At 43.1% G+C, this 22,189-nt stretch overlaps 1 protein-coding gene across 1 annotated transcript in view; it reads right to left on the minus strand.

Moving 5' to 3' along the window:
- Positions 1-22,189, minus strand: part of LOC308355965 (uncharacterized protein) — a 60,633-nt gene that overhangs the window by 11,638 nt on the left and 26,806 nt on the right. Inside the window, exons 9-13 of the mRNA XM_080824516.1 lie at positions 20,403-20,741; positions 14,158-14,378; positions 8,998-9,269; positions 7,114-7,302; positions 6,067-6,229 (exon numbers count right to left, since the gene is read on the minus strand). Of these exons, the coding sequence (XP_080680642.1) occupies positions 6,067-6,229; positions 7,114-7,302; positions 8,998-9,269; positions 14,158-14,378; positions 20,403-20,741 (1,184 nt within the window). The remainder of the gene's footprint in view (positions 1-6,066; positions 6,230-7,113; positions 7,303-8,997; positions 9,270-14,157; positions 14,379-20,402; positions 20,742-22,189) is intronic.

The raw sequence follows: 22,189 nt of genomic DNA on the forward strand, positions 1-22,189 counted from the left end.
GGTGGGAGGGGCCGCAAGGAGACCACTGTGAGACCTTGACTCTTGGAGTCTAGGAAGCGTGGGGCCTGGTGTTTGACCCAAACTTGACGGGCTGTGGCTGCGCCTGCCTGCAAGTGGGGCCGGCTGTCCTGGTAGCAAGTTCCTCCTCCCCGGTTCAACACTGGTCTTAAAACTACTTGTGAAAGATCCGTGGGGATTCGTGAAAAGCAGAAAAGGCTTTTTTTTTTTTTTTGAGACTCTTTTGAAGATTTAATTTAATTAATTTTTTTTTAAAGATTTTATTCATTTGACAGAGAGAGACACGGCAAGAGAGGGAACATAAGCAGAGGGAGTGGGAGAGGGAGAAACAGGCTTCCCGCTGAACAGGGAGCCCGATGCAGGGTTCGATCCCAGGACCCTGAGATCATGACCTGAGCCAAAGGCAGATGCTTAACAACTGAGCCACTCTGGTGCCCCACCAATATTTTATTAAAGAATTTTTTTTATTATTATTATTTGTCAGAAAGAGAGAGAGCACAAGCCAGAGGGAGAAGCAAGCTCCCTGCTCGGTGGAGAGCCTGATGAGGGACTCTATCCCAGGACTCCAAGATCACGACCTGAACTGAAGGCAGATGATTAACCAACTGAGCCACCCAGGCGACCCACCAGAAAAGCCATCTTAAAAAGAGTAAACCTTAGATAGATGTCACAGGGGCTTCGACAGCATTTGAAATCATTACCCAAACCGTTGTAGCTCTCTTGCACTTTGGACTAAGTAAAAATTGATAGAAATGATTGCATTTATTCCCCAACTGTTCACATTTTGGCTAGGGCTTTGTCTTCTAGTGCCTCGTCATTTCCTTGAGGAAACCGTATGACTACTTGATGTTATTTTTTTGCATTGCTATCATGTCTGAAATACTTTATCACTGAAGGAGCACAGGACTTGCCACCCCAAATGGGCCGCTTTGATAGACTGATTATTTTTAAGTGAAGGGCCTTGAAAAACAGCAAAGGCAGGGAGAGGCCTTCTCTGGACCCGCCTCATCTGCCTAAAGGCAGATCCTCCAAAAGGACTCTTGTGGTCGTAAAACTCTTCCCTGGCGTTTCAACAACCAGGGAAGATTGGCTCTTGTATCACAGGAGCGGACAGCAGAAGTCTATACAGACAAACTTGCAAATGATCGTATCTCCCATCAACTCTTCTAAGAGCCTGTTACTCGTCTTTCTAGAAACATTTCCTGTCCCCTGGATTGCCTACAGCCCCTCCCCTTTCCCTATTAAGGTGGTATGTAAACTCTCAAATCTCATAGCTTTTTTGGGTATTCATTATTTTCTATGATGCCCCCGGATTAGTATTAAAAATTAATAAATCCGTATACCTTTCTCCCTGTTAATCTGCCTATCAAGCTGAGGAGGGTAGAAGGAAAGTCTTTTTTTCCTCACAAAACAGAACTGCACATTTCACCATACATATACGCAAAGTGGGGGTCTTTTTTTTTTTGACAATTCACCCACAAGTTTTTTTTTAAGATGTTATTTATTTGAGAGAGAGTGAGAGTGAGAGAGAGAGAGAGAGCATGAGAGCAGGGTGAGGAGCAGAGGGAGAAGCAGGCTCCCTGTTGACAGGGAGTCCGACGTGGGGCTCTATCCCAGGGCCCTGAGATCATGACCTGAGCCAAAGGCAGATGCCACTTAACAACTGAGCCATCCAGGCACCCTATTTATTAATTTTTAAATAGGCTCCACATGCAACGTGGGACTTGAACTCACGACCTTGAGATCAAGGGTCTCACACTCCACTAACTGAGCCAGCCAGGTGCCCGAGAGCTGGGAATTTAAATGCAAGTACTCTGATGCAAGATCCTGGACTTTTAATGTCCAGGTAATGCCCCACTACCTTCCTCTGTCTCTCTTCCAGTATCACTCTGTCATCGCTTTGTGCACGGTAAATTGCATCGCTGTTACTCAAAGAATGAATTCACACTACGGTTTAGTAGGAAGTTACACCCTTTACAAAAAAAATCTTAATGAACTGTGGTCAGCCAGGGAGCTCCAGAGTTACTCTCTCAAGTCAGATTTGTAATAATCCTCCTGGAGATGGGAGTTACTCATCCTTGTCTTTATAGGTAAATCCACTCAGCTTAGAAAGGCTAAGTGATTTGCTTAAGGCCATATAATTAATAAGTGCCAGAGACAGGATTTAAATTCTGGTTTTATGACTCCCATTTGTGCTACCTTTCAAGCTGTTTTTCTCCCTCAAATGACTTAAGGGATTGAGTTTGCTCCAGAAATAGCAAATAATTATATTTAATTTGGTACCAATAATTCCCCCCCCCATTTCTTTTTCTGCAAAAGAGCGGGCAGAATTCTTTCATACCAACACCCTGAGCTAAGTCCCACTGAGCCCTCTGTTCGGGGTCCTGTGCTGGGCACTCCATGGCTAGCAGCTGATTTCATCCTCAAGCAACCCTAGGAAGAAAGTGCTGAATATTTCATTTTACAGGGGGAGAAATAGGGACTTAGGACACACAGTTTGTCCGGGTGCCAAAGAAGTCAGAGGCACAGCTTGAACCTAGATGGCCCATGGTAACCAGGGGGCAAGGCTGCCTCTACTTGGACAATGGAAATGACTCTAAGGCTTTAGTTTCCATGAAAATCACATTGCTGGGGGAGTTTGTTAAACGTTGGGATTCCAGGGGCCCACTTTTGGAGGTTCTTACTCTGTAAATGCCACATGAACTTGCTTTTAAAATAAGCATCTCAGGTCTTGGCAGTGGTTAGGAAACCCTGAGCCGTGGTCATAGCCCACGGCTATCATCACACTAGTTCTTTTCTTTCAGGCTGTTTTCATAAGACTGTTCGATAACTGATTTCATTCAATAAGCTCATATTAAACATACACTATTGTCATGGAAAATGACTTTAACGTTCAGCTTTCATTTTAACTGTATTTTGCTTTCTCTATCTCATGCTCTTGTATGGGGGGGGGGCGCCAGGGAGTGGAGAACTGGGGACTACTGAGCACTTGTGGATGCTGTCCCCTCACTTGGGGACATTTAATGCCAGATAATAAATGCATCATTCGATGCCAAGGAAATGCAACTTTCAGGGGAGAGAAGTTTTCAGACAACTGGGCAATTAAACACAGAAACATCAAAACCTTTTTTTTTTTTTTTTTAGCAGAAGTCTTTCTGAAGGTAATTATCTATTTTACGTCCTAAAAGTAGAACACACTGATAATTCAAGGTCATCCTTATAACCTTCAATTATTGCACCATCCTCTTATTCAGTGACACCCTCAGGGTCTGCCGAGGGGCACGGGACTTAGTTTGCCTTGTCACTAAATGTCTCTTTCTTCATCTCCTACTTACTGCCCTAATGTTATAGTTTGGGAAATCACAGCAACTGTCCTAGGGGAAGGACGACCAGGCCCTTGAATTCCATTTACAATGCTCACAAAGCTAAAGACATTTATGAGTAATTGATTACACACAATTAGGCATTCACATCCCTCATCTCTAACTAATGATCACAACTGATACGCGGTTGGAGAGTCAGTCTTACACAACTTCTGCGTGGGGAGAGGAATGTGCAACTCGGGTCCGTGTTACCCTCCCTGGGGCTCCCACCTGGGACATAGGAGGACCTCGAACTCTGAGGTAGGATGGGTGCCGAGACAGCAGTTGAAACAGAGGGCTGAGTAGTTCTTAGTCTGGGGGAATCACACGTCTCTTAGAAAGCAGCTTCTTCTGAACAGTTCTCAGAGGTTCGTGCTAGTTCCCAGGAGGTCCCGAGTCACAGCGGCAGGAGCTACTGTTGGTGGAGAGCTCACTAAGGGGTCTGTCCTCTGCCGAGTATTTTACATGGATGGTTTCACTGGATTCTCAGGACCGCTCTATGAAACGGAGTCACTGGGCGAAGTGTACCCAAGGTAATGCGACTAGTGCTGGGATGTGGTCTGGGCTGCTGACTTCAGAACTTTGTTCCTAGGTAGTAAGCTAAAGGCCACGTTTCAAGAGCCATTGCCCCGAGGGAACTGTAGCAGATCGGGACTCCTTGGAAACCTTCCACTGTGTCCCTCAGCACCATTCCGCGTTCCGGGAACACAAAGAAAATTGGGGTATCTGTCCTGGTGTCCTCCTGTCACAAATCCTTCTAGAGTCCGGTCATAAACATAGACCTTCTCAGGAAGAGTCTCTGAAATCGGCGTGTGTGAATTCCTTTTCCATAATCTGGGTTTTGGGCAAAAGAGAAGGGCACACCAATACATCGGATGCGATAATTTCTTCCCCAGAGGTCATTAACGTATATAGAAATGTTTGCTCTTGAAACGATCTCAGACTACCGTGTGATTCTGTTTTGCGTTTGCCCCGTCTCTTCCCTCAGAACCAGCTCTTCCCAATGACACGCTTTAAACTGCCACAAGGATTCCCCACCTCTCAGTTCTTGGCTGATCTTTTGCAATCGCAACTTTGAGTCAGAGTCTAAGTGGAACTAAGGGTCGCCGAGCCAAACCTGACAAGACACTCCCTTCCAAAAACATCAGTGCTCTGGCACTTGTAACACATCTCCCCGCAGAAACTTCGTTACAAGAGCTGGTTCTGTATTTCTTCAGTGCCGTGTCGCGTCGTTGTTCATTTAGGCTCCCGGCTCGCTGCAAGTCTGAAGCCCAACCACTATTCACACCATTGCTTCTCTGCAAAATTATGCATTGAAGTCTCGCTCGATCCCTAAAACATTTGTTTAAAGTAGGATATTTTGTTAATTTGAGATCACATTTGTAAGATTTACATTTCTTTTTTTTTTTTTTATTGGCTCAGGTTTGCAAGCTTTCTTCTTCACCCTCGTCCTTAAACGTTCTTTCAATTCCTTAATGAAATTTCAAAAGTTCACTTCCTCCATTGTCTTTAAAGCCACTTCTAAGTGACAGAAGAGTAGCTGCACTACATTTTAATCATCCTCATTTGATCTCAAAACATGGCGATCTGCCAATCGTGACGACTATGGCTTTGAACTATGCGGGTCCACTTACACATGGATTTTTCTCAATAAATACCATGCAGCAGGGCACCTGGGTGGCTCAGTTGGGTAGGCGACTGCGTTCAGCTCACGTCATGATCCTGGAGTCCCGGGATCGAGTCCCGCATCGGGCTCCCAGCTCCACGGGGAGTCTGCTTCTCTCTCTGACCTTTTCCTCGCTCGTACTCTCTCTCACCGTCTCTCTCTCAAATAAATAAATAAAAATATTAAAAAAAAAAACCACGCAGCACTGCAAATGTATTTTCTCTTCCTTGAGGTCTCCTTAATCACACTTTCTTTTCTCTAGCTTACTTTATTGTAAGAATATGGTATATAATACACATACAGAATATGTGTAAACTGACTGTTCATACTATTAATAAGGCTTCTAGCCAACGGCAGGCCATTAGTAGTTAAATTTTTTGGTGCGAGTCAAAAGTTATACGGGGATTTTTGACTATGTAGGGGGTCAGCGTCCCTAACCCCCGAGATGCTCAAAGGTCAATTGTACATTTAAAAAAAATGAGCTGTTAGAGTCAAAAGCCTTTCTAAAAGGAATTTCTAAAACTCCATTGTGGCAATAGCTTTGGCATAAGAGATGTATGGTTTATTATCGTGGGGACCATTTTGAAGGGTGAAAATATTTCCAGGGATGTGTACTTGCTGCTCTGTTCTTTAAAAACAAATCTGTCAGGTTTTTTTATACTCTCACTTCCTTTGAGTTATTGAATTACAGATCACTCCTGATTCAAATGACCTGTAATTCAATGACAAGATTCAAAAGCTTGTATTTTTTTTTTTTATGACCCACAAGCCTTATGTGATTGTTGAACTTGAATCAGACAGGCATGTTAAAGCTTCCGTAATAGCAGCATTTATATTAATAAATAAATAAGAAGACACCTCCATAGTTCTTCACCTTTCAAAGTTATTTTGTACATTGCATTTCTGTGGGTGAACATAGAGTTGTCTCTAGTCATTAGGAATTATTTTCAGTTACAAATAAATGACTTGTTCTAAGAGAGCCCAGAAGAGTAGACATGGTCTCAGGTAGAAATGACTCACCAGGAAAGGACTCCAAGGGTAAACGGGGATTCAGGTAATGTCCGGTGCAAACCATGACAGCATCAAAGACAGCTCGTTCCTGCTTCCCCTCTGTCTCTGTGACAACATCCCACTGGCCAGTTTCGGAGAAGTCTGGACGCTTTGTTATACTGAGCACTGTGGTCTGAAAGTAGCAGACAACACTCACTTTCTTTCTTTTTTTAAAAAATATTTTTATTTTTTAATTTTTTAAAAACATTTATTTATTTGACACAGAGAGAGAGAGAGAGAGAGAGAGATCACAGGTAGGCAGAGAGGCAGGCAGAGAGGGAGGGGGAAGCAGGCTCCCCGCTGAGCAGAGAATGGGATGCGGGACTCCATTCCAAGACCCTGGGATCATAACCTGAGCTGAAGGGAGAGGCTTTGACCCACTGAGCCACCCAGGTGCCCCCACTCACTTTCTGTCAGTCACCTTGGGACCTCATGTAATGGCTGGTATGGTAACCATGTTCATGGGCCAAGCCCATCTCAGGGTAGGAGGTTTGTCAATATTAGTTTATCTCCCCAATAAAGAAATTAAGTAACTTGTACAAAGTCTCAAAAGCGGTCCTACATGGTAGGCCCCAAGACATTTGCACTTCTTCCCTGGAAGGAGGAAACATTTAGTTCTTATTTCCAGCCGGAAGGAGATGAGTTACAATACCGAATGCATCTGGAAAATGTGGGAACAGTTTTGGCTCATTATAGTTTCTGCAGTTCAGATTCCTAGTCATTTCTTCCCAGCACGTTTCATGAACTAAATTTGTTTCTTCTTTCCTCTCAAAGGAAAAAATCTCTAAATTTCATCCTGAATAAGAATTTGGATTCAGAAGAGGAATCAGGAAAGTGTGTATCTTAGTGATTTATTTGAGCAAAAATGAGAAATAGGAGAAGTGAGGAGTCTTTATCACCTGCCTTATTCATACAGAGATAAAAATCAGGAATAAGTTTACTTAGGATGCCCTTTCCATTAGTTTTCTGAATGGGCAGCCCCCGTTATTAACCTTTCCGTAACCCAAATTGTCTTACCCTAAACTGAATGTATTTCAGAAGGTCAAAGTGCTCAGCAAATTCTTGGAGATAGTCCCAAAATTTTCCTTGGTTCATGAAATTGGGATAATCTTCTTGGAAGGGGAAGTTGCTATAACATGACATTTCTTTGCAGACATTTGTCACTAATGACCTGTAGACCCTGGTCATCCCATCTTTAGAAGTTTCCTGTGGTGAAACATAGTTAGCTAGATGGGGTGGGGGAGGCAGGAAGAAAAGAGATTCCACTTGTAATTCCAAAGAGTTTCAGGAAAACAGTATTAGACCTCCATGCTATAGTTGTCAGAAATCATTGGTGGGACTGGAATTATTAAACACAATATCTTTCTCACACTACAAAGAAGTTAACAAAATTTAGTAGGCCTCCAAGACTAACACTGCCTTTCAGTGATTCCATAAACACGGGGCCTACAGTCTGCCTGGCTTATTTTTTTCTTCTTTTTTTGCCATCCTCAATCTCTCCACTCATGAGGACCTCGTCCTCCTGCCTTTGCTCACAGAACGCCTCATTGATTTTTGTATTTATTGTCTAGGTATATTTTCTTTTTCTTGTTTTTAGATTTCTTTATTTAGTTTAGAGAGAGAGAGCGTACATGTGCAAGTGGGGGGAGGGGCAGAGGGAGAGGGAGAGAGAATCTGAAGCCGACTTTGTGCTGGGGGTGAAGCCAAATACGGGCTCAATCCCAGGACCCTGGGATCATGACCGGAGCCGAATTGGGAGTCAAATGCTTAACTGACTGAGCCATCCAGGCACTCTTATTTTCTTTCTTTTTTTTAAAACTCAATATTATTTTCTAAAATTTTTCTCTATTATTTTAGAGTTGGGGAAGAAAACCAAACCAACTGTGGGGTCAAGTAGCAGAAGGTACACAAACCAGACCCAGTGTTTTCTTTCCACACCGACATTTGGTGGCTCGATCAGGGTCACAGTCCATCGGAAAAGCCTTCCCCCCAGCACACTGTAACCCTAGGGTTGTGACCACACCTGCTTACATACACTTGCTTATTCCATTTCCTTCACCGTCTGTCAAAGACTGGCAAAGGCCACCTTCTCCATGAGGACTTCCCTCACTCATAGAGTTCAAAGTACTCTCCTCCACCATGAGCTCCCACTGAACGTTGCTTTTCTCTTACCCCCTAGAGTATCCAGTTCTCAGACCTTCTGACTCCTGACACTTTATGTCCCACCAACGGGAGGGATGCCTAGGTCCCTGCTGAGGCAGCTGGTATTAAAGCCACTTCAGCCCCTACTTTCTGTTGCTCGAGTCACCTACAGCTGGACTAGCCCTAGGTGTAACCCCCCAGGGTGCACATTCCACTCCTTAGAAGGACTAATCAGTGCCTTGGTTCTTTATATTGTGATAAGGTGAAAGCTCCCAGACCTCCCACCCCGACCTTTCAGGGTCTGGATTCTTGCCTCACTCCTGCCAATTCTCTTCCCAAAGACCTGAATAATCCTGTGGGCTGGCGCTCACTCCCTGAGGCCAGCTTCCAACCTTCCAAAAGCGTCATCTGCTCTGTATTCACCAATGCCACTCGGCCTAACCTATGTGACACTGTTACTTTGTCTCAAAGTGTCCGTGGTGTAGAAATCACTGTCACTTCCAACACTATGTTTGGTGTATCAGACGGAAGTCTTCTTCCTCCCTCTTCCCACTGGCCTTGACCTTTTCCTGCGGAGTCTGCAGGTTCATCACCTGTCAGACTGCAGGAGGCGGCCTGGTGTCAGCTGCACGCGAGCGTGTTGTAGTGAGCTGCTTTCTTATGTGATCACCAAGGTAGGCTGAGGCCACCATGCCAGAGCAGGGACAAAGCCGACCGCCGGTTTATGACTGATGGACGTGGGAGGGTACGGGTACGCACAGTAAACTTCCATAGTCCCCCGATGTCATTAGTTCTCTCAAAGCAGGTGGGCTCCAGGTCCTCATCCAAGCAGCACTTGATGGAGGACAGGCCACTCACACCAGCTCCAATCACTGCCACTCGCTTGGCCATGGTACTCTGTTGGAGGAAGGTCGGGCTGAGCGACAAGACTGGAAGGAACCGCCTGTCATAGAACTCGACTCTTGGAGTGGTCGACACACCCTCTCTGAGCTGAGGCTGATTCACATTTTGGTTAAAAATGAAATCAGACTCTGGAAATCAGAGTGTTTGGCTTAAATCTTAGTGTCACTCACTAATAGCATGAGCTCGGGCTAGCTATTAATCTTCTCTGGGCCTCAGTTTTCTGTTTAGTATGAAATGGAATGGAAATAATAATAATAATATCTTAAATATTTGTTATTATTTTTATGAAGTTAAATGATTGATATGTTGGAAGGACTGTGGAAGTGTGTCTCCTACACAGTAAGTGCTCACTTAAATTCAGTTCTTGGTATTAACTACTATAGTCAGGACCTTGATCCCGTTGAGACTTTATTTATTTTTGTTTAATTTTTAAACATTTTTTATTTTACTATTATTATTACTATTATTTTTTGTTTTTATTTAAGTAGGCTCCATGCTCAACATGGGGTTTGAACTCGTGACCCCTGTTCCACTGAGACAGCCAGGTGTTCCTCTGGATGTTAGATGCCCTCCGTAATAAAAGGGCCTTTGCTATCACCTCGTCGTTCTAGACCCTAGGACCTGTGGCTTGCAAAAATGTTAGTTTTTATTCAAAACATCTAGAGTCCTGAAGAATAGCTCGTCAAGGTTCATCTCCTGCCATGCATCAAAGATATTCCACGAGTTAAGGGCGGGTCTTAATCTTGCACAGAGGCAAGACAGATGGACCATAATATAGAGCAAAGTCCTCAAGGAGAGATCTATGGGACATTCTAAGTGAGGTCTTCTGGAAAGTAGAGACTGCGGGTAGGACGTGTCACAGGGATTTATAACCAGTTTTTCTTGGTATTCTAATTCGGACTTCTGCAAATATCAACACAGCTTTCATATTGACAGATGGACTAACCACTCAGTTAATTCCAACAAATCAGCTATGTTGAAGAATTGTCCGAATTTTAAATTACTTATTTAATTAAATTACTTATTTACTTATTTATTTGTCAAACTATTTAATTAATTACTAAATTAATTTAAATTACTTATTTAAACTTACTTAAATTGCTTATTTGTAAATTACTTATACAAAAGTGCCTAGCACCAAATATCAGTGTTCATTCCCTACCTCCCTGATCGTCTCCCTCTTTTCCTCTTTCCCCTAGAAAAGACAGCTCCCAAAGACAAAATTAACCAGCAAGTTTGCCTCTATGCAGTAGGGATACGTACCTGTGGTTTCCTTTGGGTTGAGGAGTTGGATTTCTAGACAGTTTTTAATCAGAAATAAGTGGCCTCCACCAATAATAACACTGGAATTTTCAGGCCACTAGGCAGAAGCCTAAAGTTGGTGGCTCTCAGCTGTGCTTTCTTTGCAATAATAACACCGAAGATGGTGGCTCACGGAACTGGTCAAGTGCAAAACGGGCCACCGTAGACAGACCGGAAGCAAAGTAATTCATTCAGCAGGTACACCCTGGGCACCTCTAAGTGCAGTTACTGAGCCAAGTGTGGGGGACCCACAGATGAAGACCCAGTAACTAAATAATACTAATTAAAAAAAAAAAAAGACTGTCCACAAGGAGATACCACCATATGGAGAAAGGCGGACACCTGCGGTATCACGTGGGACACACCTGCAGCAGCGGCGCGCTCTGGGTAGGCTGTTGGGCTGCATAGCTCTGCCTGGAGGCTTAGTTAGAGACCCAGAAGGGGCTGTGTTTTTCTGGGGTGAAAACACCTTGTCCTTTACACACCAACTTAAGAGATGGTACAGGCAGCAAAACCAAACTGGGAACTTATGCCTCTTAAAATTACAGAACACTTGCAGATTATGAATTTCCGAGTGAGGGCAACCATTTGAAAAACCACTGAGGGAGGTTGTGAGTGAATTGGAAACTGGAAGATGTGGGTTCTAGTGCTCCCTCTGCTTCTAACCAGTGAATATATGTAAACAAAATTCTTTTTTTCCCTGTGCGGTTGTTCCCACATGTGTAAAACAGAGGTTTCCAGTAGTTTTCCCTTCCAGCCCAAGAGAATTGTTTTTATGCCCGAATGCCAAGTATTTGGTCCCAAAAGAGGTGCGAACTGAAAGGTAGGAGAGATACTGCAGGCCTGAAGGGCTGGGGGTGGGGAGTGGGGACTCAAGGTGTGTGTAAGCTCTTCGTACGCTAGAAATGTGCTAGCAATGTAGGTCCTCTGTGGCTCAAAGCTTGCTTATGACGAGTCCCGTGATAGAGATGAGCCCTGAACTACTGAATCGCACTTTGAATGACATGAAAACCCCATCCCATTCCTGCCAGACCAGAAAATGTAGGAATTGTTCTTGAGATGTGGAGAGACTTGGGTGATTTGCAAATCATGCGATGGTTATGATGATGATTTATTTAAATTTGGAATATAATCTGTTGATACTTCTTATCAGCACCCACTCATTTTGTCATAGTATTTCCTATTACCAAACTGGAAAATTTGATGTTTCCCAATGCCTGGCACTACGAGCTCATCCGTCAGAGGAAACCAGAGGTGAGAAGAGAATTAGAGAAAGTCTCGTCAATCTGTTATTCCCACCGACACCTTTCTTTCGGATGGGTTCTCCCTACAACCTAACTTTGTCTCCTTACAATACACCTTTGCCTTCTGACTTTCTCCTTAATTCTGTTACTTTAATTCTAATCGAGAGGCTCCCGAAGAAGAGAATCACATTCATTCTGAAGGAATGCACTCACCAAGGAGAATATTTATCCTCTGCAAAAGCAGTTTCTGGAAACATCGCCCCATTAAAAAAAAAAAAAAAAAAGGCAACAGCAAAGAAGAATAATCCAGGACACTTACCTTGTTGGGACAGAGCAGCCACTCTGATAAATCACTTCTCAAAGCAAATAGACAAAAACAGTGTTTGCCTTAAAATTTTTTTTCGAAACTCAAACTCTTTGTTCTGAGAGTAAAACAAAGGAAAGCGGACTTTGATCAAGCGGTCTCAGTGTGGAAAACGATTTGCCTTCTCAGTCATCCCAGTGACAGCAGAAGGTGTCCCCTGCACTGAAGATACAAAGTTGTGTAGGGCAGGAGCGGGATACTTCCGTAATCGCAGGGGAGGGCTAAATGACGAGTCGGAATCCCGGCTTTGGATTCGAAGAACAGAAACTACTTTTGCCCCTTTTCCCCACCCTCCTGAACGTCACAGTTCCGGCGAAGCCCGAAACCTCAGGGAAAGCTTAAGTGGCTGCTCTTCTCGTGGTGGCCTTTAGAGGGTGCCAGAGTCACCACCGACGTCCCAGCCCGTCCCGAGCAGTTCTGCCTGCCCAGCTCTTTTGCATGGTTAGTCCCTTGAGCCATCATAGGAGCGGGGCAGAGATCATAATTTAGGGGACTGTCACCTCATCAATTCTTTCATGTCTAGAGCTGTCTAACCCCAGAAATAGGATTTTAAAACCCAGAGCTTTAAGGGATTTAAGCAGTGTCATCCTTTTGGAAAGGGTGAGCAGAGGGAGCTGGTAATATGAGACCGAGAAATCATAAAATTAGTTTTAAATATTAGCCTAGGGCACCATAAAAAAAGAATAATTCCAGAAGCAACAATAGCATACTAAATAGGCACGCTCTTTTTTTCTTCCTTCCTTCCTTTTTTTTTTTTTCTTCTCCATTGAGTGCTTGGAAGCTAGCCATCTTAAGTTCATTGAATGGTTTCTGGACCAGCAGCACAAAGGCAAATGTCCACGGGGGTCAGGAGCGTAACTCAAAAGAGGAGAGGGCCAGGTTGAGATCGACTGGAAAGCACATCTCCGGTCTATTAGCTTTAGGTAATGGTGCTATTTGAGAGCATAAGCCCCAAATTGCAATTTTAGACTCTTCAAAAGAAAATGAAAGTACAGATTTGTATATGCAATCCTCTGTTGGAACAAATTAATTTTTTCTTTTGAAAAATACTAAGCTCACATAAAAGTTGAAAGAAAAACAGTTAACGAGCACCAGTGTCTCCCTCACCTATATCTTCAGGCATCAACCTCTTGGTATGTTTTCTTCTTCTCTTTATACACACACACGTGTGCACATACACGCACGCATCTGAGTATAGTCTTTATTTTTATGAAGATTTTATTTATTTGAGAAAGAGGGAGAGAGAGATAGAAATTGAGGGAACGGAGGAGAGGCAGTGGGAGAAGCAGACTCCCTCTGGAGCAGGGAGCCTGACGCAGGACTCGATCCCAGCATCCTGGGTCTTGATCTGATCTGAAGGCAGACGCTTAACTGACTGAGCCACCCAGGTGCCCTGAGTGTAGTCTTTAAACACCAGGTGCCACAGGGACGTTCTTCCCACATTCACATTACTATTACCACATCTAAGAAAACTGATACAAATTCGATAATATCATCCAACATACCCAGGCTACTTTCACATTTCTTCAGTTGTCTCCAAAGCATTCTTACCCAGTGGCATGCCAGAGCTGGCTTGTGCCGTGAGAAGGTGTGCATCCCTTCCTCCTCCAAGTTCAGTGAAATCACAGTAGCTTGGCATTGGTCAGGGTGGGACTATTCATACCATGGAAACTGGCAATTGTGGTAAGTCTGGGGTCCTCCCTACCCCATGGCTAGTTTATTGGCACACGACTCTTTTTCTGAGCTATAACTGATACACAGAAAACCCCTGTGTATATTTAATGAATGTAATTTGATGAGTTTGGAGTTTGGATGCATTCCATACACTTGTGAAGCCATTACCGCAATCAAGATAATAAACATACCCATCACCTTCAGTAAGTTTCCTCATGCCCTTTTGTTTGTTTTTGGTAAGAATACTTGAGGTGAGATCTACCCTTTTAACAAATCTTTATGTGCACAATATGTATTTTAACTATATGTACTGTGTTGGACAGCAGATTGCCAGAACTTAATCATCTTGAGTAACTGAAACTATATTTATTTATTTATCTATTTGTGTTACATAAATTAACCCATTTATGATAGGCTAGCAATGTTTCAAACGGTGGCGCTTCCACTGGTCTTTCAACTCCTTCAGTCTTCTGATGGCAGACTTCGCTGTGACGGCAGAAGTGGTGTTGTAGGTCCAGGCGCCACCAGCGACGGTTTTCGTGCAGGAGCCACAATGCCAGATCCCCACAGCTCGTCTTTTCGTCTTGGTTTTGCCACAGAAGGAGCAAGTGTACTTGGCGTGCTGGCTTATCTCAATCTTCTTCACCATGTTCCTGAGAGAGGCACCATAACGGGTCCCGTATTTGCCCACGATTCCGACCTTCTTGGTGCGTTTAGCCATGTTGCCGCAAACTAGGTCTGAGCCCAGAGAGGACAAAACTTTATTTATTTTTAAAGATTATATATTTATTTGAGAGATAGAGAGAGAATGAGCAGGGGAGAGGCAGAGGGACAGGACACTGGGATCATGACCTGGGCCGAAAGCAGACGCTTAAACAACTGAGGCACCCAGGTGCCCTGAACTGAAACTTCATATAAGTTGAACAACTCTCTATTTCCTTCTGCCCCCAGTCAGCAACCACCACTCTACTCTCTTCATCTTTGAGTTTAACTATTTTAGAGAAGACTAGTACAGACTGTCTTTTTTTTTTTTTTTTTTTCCAAGTAGGCTCCACGTCCAGCATGGGGCCCAAAGCAGGGCTTGAACTCATGATTCTGAGATCAAGATCTGAGCTGAGATAAAGAGTTGGACACTTAACCCACTAAGCCACCCAGGCTTTGTCTTTTTGTGACTGGCTTATGTCACTGAGCATGATGTCGTCTCCAGGTGCATCATCAGTGGTTGTCATGTATCGCAGGACTGTTTTTGTTTCTGTTTCTGTTTCTCTTTTCAGTGCTGAATGATACTCCATTGTATTGTATAATGTATTGTGTAGCATGTTTTCTTCATCTCCTTATCTGTCAAATCCTGATTTCAGGGCCACTGGGTGGATCCATGCCGGATCCCCGGGTAGCTCTACTTTGAATTTTTTGAGGAACCTCCATACCACTTTCTCTAGCAGCTGCCCCATGTTACATTTCTACCAACAGTGTACAAGTGGTCTAATTTCTCCACATTCTCAGCGTTTCTTGCTATTTTTATTGTGTTTTTTATAATAGCCATCCTGACAGTGATATTTCACTATGGTCTTGATTTGCATTTCCCCGAAGATCAGTGATGTTGAGCACCTTTTTATATGACTGTTGGCCATTTGCGTGTCTTTTTAAGAGAAATGTCTGTTCAAGAACTTTGCCCATTTTAAAATCAGGTTCTTTTTTGGTTGTTGTTTTTGTTTTTGGCTATTAAGTTGTAGAAGTCTCTTACATATTTTGGATATTAGATATTAACCCCTTATTGGATGTATGGTTTTCAAATATTTTTCCCATTCTATAGGCTGTCTTTTCATTCTGTTAATTGTTTTGTTTGCTGCGAAGAAGGTTTTTAGTTTGATGAAGTCCCACCTGTCTGTTTTGGATTTTGCTGTCTGTGCCCTTGGTGTTATATCTAAGAGATCATTGCCAAGACCACTGTCAAGAGGTTTTTTCCCCTAGTTTATCTTTTAGGAGTGTTATATTTTTGGTCTTATGTTTAAGTCTTTAACCCATTTTAAGTTGATTTTGTATGTGTGTGGTGTGATATAAGGTTCTGATTTCATTCCTTTGCAACTGGATATCCAATTTTCCCAGCATCATTTATCGAAGAGACTGCCCTTTCCCCATTGTGTGTTCTTGGAAGACTTGCTGAAGATTAATTTCTGGGCTCACAATTCGGTTCTGTTGGTCTACGTCTGTCTTTCTTTCTTTCTCTTTTTCCTTCCTTTTTTTTTTTTTTTTTTAAGATTTTGTTTATTTATTTGACAGAGAGAGAGGTCACAAGTAGGCAGAGAGGCAGGCAGGGGGTGGGAGGAAGCAGGCTCCCTGCCGAGCAGAGAGCCCGATGCGGGGCTCGATCCCAGGACCCTGAGATCATGACCTGAGCCGAAGGCAGAGGTTTAACCCACTGAGCCACCCAGGCGCCCCAGTCTACGTCTTTCTTAATGCCAGTGCTATTTGTTTTAATCACTGTGGTTTTGTGTATTAGTTCTAGCAGGGTTTTTGTTTTGCTTTTTGGAGTTTTTAGGGCTTTCTATCTGTAAGATCATGTCATTTGCGAACAGATAATTTTACTTCTTCCTTTCCAGTTTGGGTGCTTTTTATTTCTTTTTGTTGCCTAATTGCTCTGGCTAGGACTTCTAGTACTGTTGAATGTAAGGGGCAAGAGGGAACATCCTTGCCCTGTTCCTGTTCTTAAAGAAAAAGTTTTCAGTTTTTCACCATTGAGTATGATATCAGCTATAGGCTTGTCATCTATGACCTTCATTATGTTACGACAAATAGCTTTTGTACCTACTTTGCTGAGAGTTTTAATCATGAAAGTGTGTTGAATTTTGTCAAATGCTTTTTCTGCATCTATTGAGATGATTATATGACTTTTATCTTTCATTTCGTTATGTGGTGGATCACATTAATTGATTTGTATATTTTGAACCACACACCCCTCTTTATAGTTAATCTTTAACTAAAGTTAAACTTTAGTTAATCTTTAACTAAAGTTAAACTTTAACTACTTTAATCTTTCCTGATTAAGTAGCCAATCCAAATTTACAAATTGCATTTAGCTGCAAAGTCTCTTTAGTTTGGCCTATTCTGTCACAGTCTTCCAGCCTCCAAGGGCCCAATTTAGGATGGGTCCTTATTATCTAGTTTGCTGCTGCTGGAACTGTTCTTCTGAAATAGCCTTTTAATTAGCTTCCTTACTTTCATTTGTTCCCCTATAATCTGCTTTCCAGAATGATCTTTTAAAATCATGAATTAGATCATGCTGCTCTGATATGTAAAAGCATTGGCTAAAGGGAATGTGTGGTCAGGGATGGTTTTTCAGAAAACAGGAATATTATGCCGTATAATGGTGGAGAATGGTCCAGGAGAAAGGGAATGGTCAACAACTTGGGAGAGTAATTGGACAAATTGTAGGAGAGAGGTTCTTGGGTAAGTGTGAAGGGTTGGAATCCAGAACGCTAGCAGGAATTGCCCTGCAGAGCATAGGTAGTCACCCTTAGTAATAGGAAAGGACATAGGAGCACAGCCCCAGGTGGACTGGGAAGTGTGGTGGTGGGAACCTGGTGATGTTCTCTGCTCATTGTCACTATTTCTCATCTGAGAGTGAGCTGAGAAGGAAGTAGCGGAGGACGTGGGAAGAGGCGATGATACAAAACGGTCTCACCTAGGAGATCAGACTGGGGAGGGACGGGATTAGGGCAGTCTAGCAGGATTTGGGGGCAGTAGTTTTGCCATGAATCGGAGAGTGATCAGTTAGAGGGCTGAGTGTTTTTCCTCTGCTCAAAGTCATGTGCTCAGGAGGAGGTTTGAAGTAGGCAGAGAGCTGGCTTTTGACCAGAGCCGGAGTTCTGCCATGCAACTATGAATGGACAAGAGGGGGCCATGAGTTCAGCGCCCATGCAAGTGTGATATAACCGAATCACGAAGTCTAAGCTGGCTAATAAGGGAAATGAGAAACTGAGGGGAGGTGCGAAGTAGAAGATGGCCGAGGGTTTGGGTTGGAAGTCCCAGCGGTTAGAAGAGAATGTTTGAATGTTGAATGAGAAGAACTTAGCTGGAGGACAATGGCACAGTTGGTGGAGAAAGGAATGTTTGTGAATCAGCCTGTGGAGAGCTGCTCTTGCCGAGAACGACAAGGTCAAGACTGCACTGGCTAATACAATAGCCACTAGACATATGGAGCTATTTAAGTTGAGGTTTAAATTAGTTAACATTAAATAAAATTAAAAATGCGTTTCTCCATTGGCACTAGCCACATTTCAAGTGCTTAGTAGCCACACGAGGCTGGTGGCTGTCTCGTCGGACAGTAAAGATGAAACATTTCTGTGGTGGTGGGAAGTTCTCTTGGACATCATTGGTCTAGAGGGTGAACATAGTGGTGAGTGGTTGAGACGGGTAGAGGGTAAGATCATTAGAGGTAACTGGGTTAAGGAACTGAGAGGACATGATGGGGAAGGATTGTGTACTTGATTGTGAAATCACTGAGAATTATGAGAAAAATAATGGTGAAAGGAGAGACGTTGGTCAGAGATCCATTCATTCCTCCATTCCTCCCTGTAGCTCCGAGCCTGGGAAGGCTGTCCGCCCCCTGCTCCAGGTGTGGGTCTTTAGTCAAAGGGGAATCCCATCCCCCTGGGAAATGATTGCCTCTGATGCATTTCAGGCCGTGAGGATTTGAGACACAAGGAGATTCACTGGAGACTTTTGGATATTTTTGGTCTTGTCCGTGATCTCGGATAGAACACCAAAGTCACAGACAACAAAAACAAAAACAGACAAGTGGGATTTCATCAAACTAAAAGCCACGAAGTGGAATTCAAGCCTGGCAGGCTGGCTCCGGGGCCCGGGCTTTCACAGACAGTTGCAGCAGATCCCTGCTCTGCAGGAGAGACACACTGACAGGACGGGTGGATTGAGGACTGTAAGATGACAGAGGGGGAGGAGAGGTCAAAGGATCACGGTGAGCTCTTTTGTGTTTCAGAGCGAAACTGTGGATGAATGGAATTGTTATTCCCTGAGAGAGGTGCTCAAAGAGAATTTTAACTGCAAATATAGGGCAGCTCAAGTTCTCTCTCTTCTTGAGGGAGATTTGGTCATTTGTGTCTATTTGATCAGGTCGAGTTCATTGGCATAAAGTTGTTCATAATATTCTCTTAAAATCCTCATAAAGTCTCCACAGGTGAAGGGCTCCGTCCTTCAAGATGGCCTCGGCTCTCACTTCAGCCCGGATTGTCATCTGTGCTTCCGAGGGCCGGTTACAGATGGAGACTCCAATGACCCCTCTTGGGTTTGATTAATTTGCTAGAGTGGGTCACAGAACTTGGAGAAACACTTTATTGGCTGGAGAACCAGGTTATTATGAAAGGATATAACCCAGGAAAAACGAGGCGGAAGACACGCATAGGGCAAGATCCATGGGAACGGGGGGGAAGAGCCTCTATGTCTTCTCTAGGGGCATGAGTCTCCCCAAACTTCTACGTGTTCACCAATCTGGAAGCTCTCTGAACCCCTTGCTTTCGGGTTTTCAGGGAAATTTCATCTTGTGGAGCCCGGCTCAATGAACTAGTGGCGGTGGTTGATTTTCTGTGGGGCGGATCTGATTTGGGTTGTTATTCTGCCTGTTAGAGCACCCCATTTTGTTGTAGAGTGCATTCTAGGGCAATAAACACTCCCAGGCAGGATCATCCCTTTATTTTTATTAAGATAATTTTTTTCAATATAGTGATTCAATGATGATTATATATATATATTGCAAAATGCTTAGCATAGGCATAGTTACATCTGTCAGCATACAAAGTTATTATAATATTATTGACTCTATTCCCCACCCTGTACTTTTTGTCCCCATGACCTACTTATTTCGTAGCCAGAATTCTGTACCTCTTAATCCCTTTCTCCTATTTTGCCCATTTTTCCGCCCCTCCCCCTCTGGCAACCACTAGTTCCCTGTATTTATGAGTCTATTTCTGGATTTTGTTTCTTTGTTGTTATTTTGCTTATTTGTTATTTTGTTTTTTAGGTTCTAGGTATAAGTGAAATCATATGGTCTTTGTCTTTCTCTACGGTCCCTACATTCCTTTAGACACGTTCCAGGGAATTTATTGAACCCTCAATTCTTTGATGGCTTTTAGGAGTGGACACCTCGTCCCCTTCTCTCTTTCCCCGCATCTTTCCCCCAACTTGGAAAAAAAGCATTAAAGACCACTTGAAACATTGAATTTCTGGGTTGTTTTCTTTCTTTTTATGTCTGAGGCTGGTACCATAACAGGATCATGTTAGTACAACCAAATCTTTTGTGAAGTAGGGGGCTTAGTTGAGGCCTATGGAAATGGTTTATATGAGAGAGAGATAGGAATGCTCAAAGTGCTGTCTTAAACAGCTCTCTCGTAAGGGGGACCTGGAACTTCCCAGCAGCCTTCAAATGCGCAGAAATCATGATTGCTTATCTTCCTCTAGCGCTGGAAGCGGGAGCAGAAGGAGAAGCCCAGCAAGACCAGTGGCAGCCAGGGAAGGACGGGCCATGGCCGTCACCACTTCAGTAAGGTTCACAGCTATGATGAAGAGAATGACGTGGCAATGGAAGGACCAGAGCCCTATAAATCTACTAGGTGCATCTGACAAACCACCTGGGTAATCTTTTTTTTTTTTTTTTTTTTTACAGGAAAATTAGGAAAACGGCCAGAAGCAAAGCCAGAAGGCTTAAGAGTTTAAGTAAGCTTGCAAAGGGAGATGGGCATTCTTGTACGATTCGAGTTTTGGTGACTTTGAATGTTCGATCCCACTGGGTCAAGATGGCATTTCTGGCTCCTTTCCATTTCCCTGGGCCAGTCAGGCGGAACTGGTACGGTGTGCATGGGCCAAAGAAGATGGTCAAAGCCAGACGTGGGTCCGTCAGGAGCAGAGAGAATAGGTTGGGTTTTGCATTGATACTGGTCAGGAGTTCATCTATGTATGTGATATAATCTGATTGTAAAGCTTTGCAGTAACACAAGCCAAACCTTTAGGAAAGGAAAATTGGGGATAAAGAAAACAAAAAGGTACAACAATGATAATCCAGAATAAGTTAAAAGTGCTAAAAGTAAACAGCGATACCAGAAAATTTGAAATGGTTTGTGTGTTCTTCCCTCCAAGACCATAGCTGTCTAATGGTCTCATTATATATATATATATTTAAAAACTAGATGAGCTCCTTGACAAGACACTGTATATGCATGGTGCTCCAACTGCTCATTAAGGCAGTTGGTATTCTTTAGTAATTTCTAGAAAAAAAAGTTTTTACATAACTTCGCTATTCCTAAATTTTTCTAAAACTCAATTATTGTTAGATTTGTAAAATGGAAAAGTCCACAAAAATCAATAGGGTGGAATTTCCTGTAATGCTGGTCTAGTCCCTAAATCACTGATTGACCTATGACAAGAAGCCTTTCCACTGTGCAGTTCTAATTAATTATCTGTGATATAGCAGAATTCTATAATGGTGATTGATTTATACTCCAGGTTGAGGGTGAAAGAGAGACATCTAAAATGTTTTTATTATTTGGGGATTTAGTGCTTTGTCCAGGATAGATCAGCATGAAGTTTGCAAACATGTATAAATTAGAGAAGTGATAACAATTCTTAAATGCAATCATTTTAAAACTTTTTTTTTTGGTTATGTTATGTTAGTCACCATAGAGTATGTCATTAGTTTTCGATGTTGTACCAGCCAGACAGCAGAGCGTAAAGAGGAAGCCTCTTCTCCAGGGAACAGAGTCAATAAGCTTATTCTGGCAAAAGGCCAGATGTTAAGTGCATTAGGTTTTGAGGGCCGTATTATGGTCTCTGTCTCAACTACTCAGCTCTGCTATTGTAACTCAAAAGCAACCATGAGTGTGGCTATGTTCTCATAAAAGTTTATGGCCACTGTGATTTAGATTTCCTATAATTTTCACATATCACAAAATATTCTTCTTTCTTTCCATCCATCTAAAAATGTAAAAGAGGGGCACCTGGGTCGCTCTGTCAGTTAAGGGCCTGCCTTCAGCTCAGGTCATGGTCCCAGGGTCCCGGGATCGAGTCCTGCATCGGGCTCCCTGCTCAGTGAGGAGTCTGCTTCTCCCTCCTCCTCTGCCTCTCTCCCTGTTCATTCTTTCTCTCTCTCTTCAATAAATAAATAAAATCTTTCAAAAAATATTAAGAAAAAAATCATAAAAGAAAAATTAAGGTGATTGGCCGATTTGGCCTGCAGGCCGTAGTTAGCAGAGTCCTACTCTAGAGTGGCTGTCTGAATAAATAATAGAACTGGATAAAGATTTGTTGAATGAATGAATGAGCAGACTCTTCTGGTGTCAGAGTGATGAACATAGCTCTGTCTGATTATGAATAAGGCAGGGAATCACGTATCCGAGAGATGAGACTGAATTATATTTGGTTTAGAATCCAGACTCCACCACTGGGTGTCATATGA

Source organism: Martes martes (genome assembly GCF_963455335.1).
Source record: "Martes martes genome assembly, chromosome: 15".
Lineage (NCBI taxonomy): Eukaryota > Metazoa > Chordata > Mammalia > Carnivora > Mustelidae > Martes > Martes martes.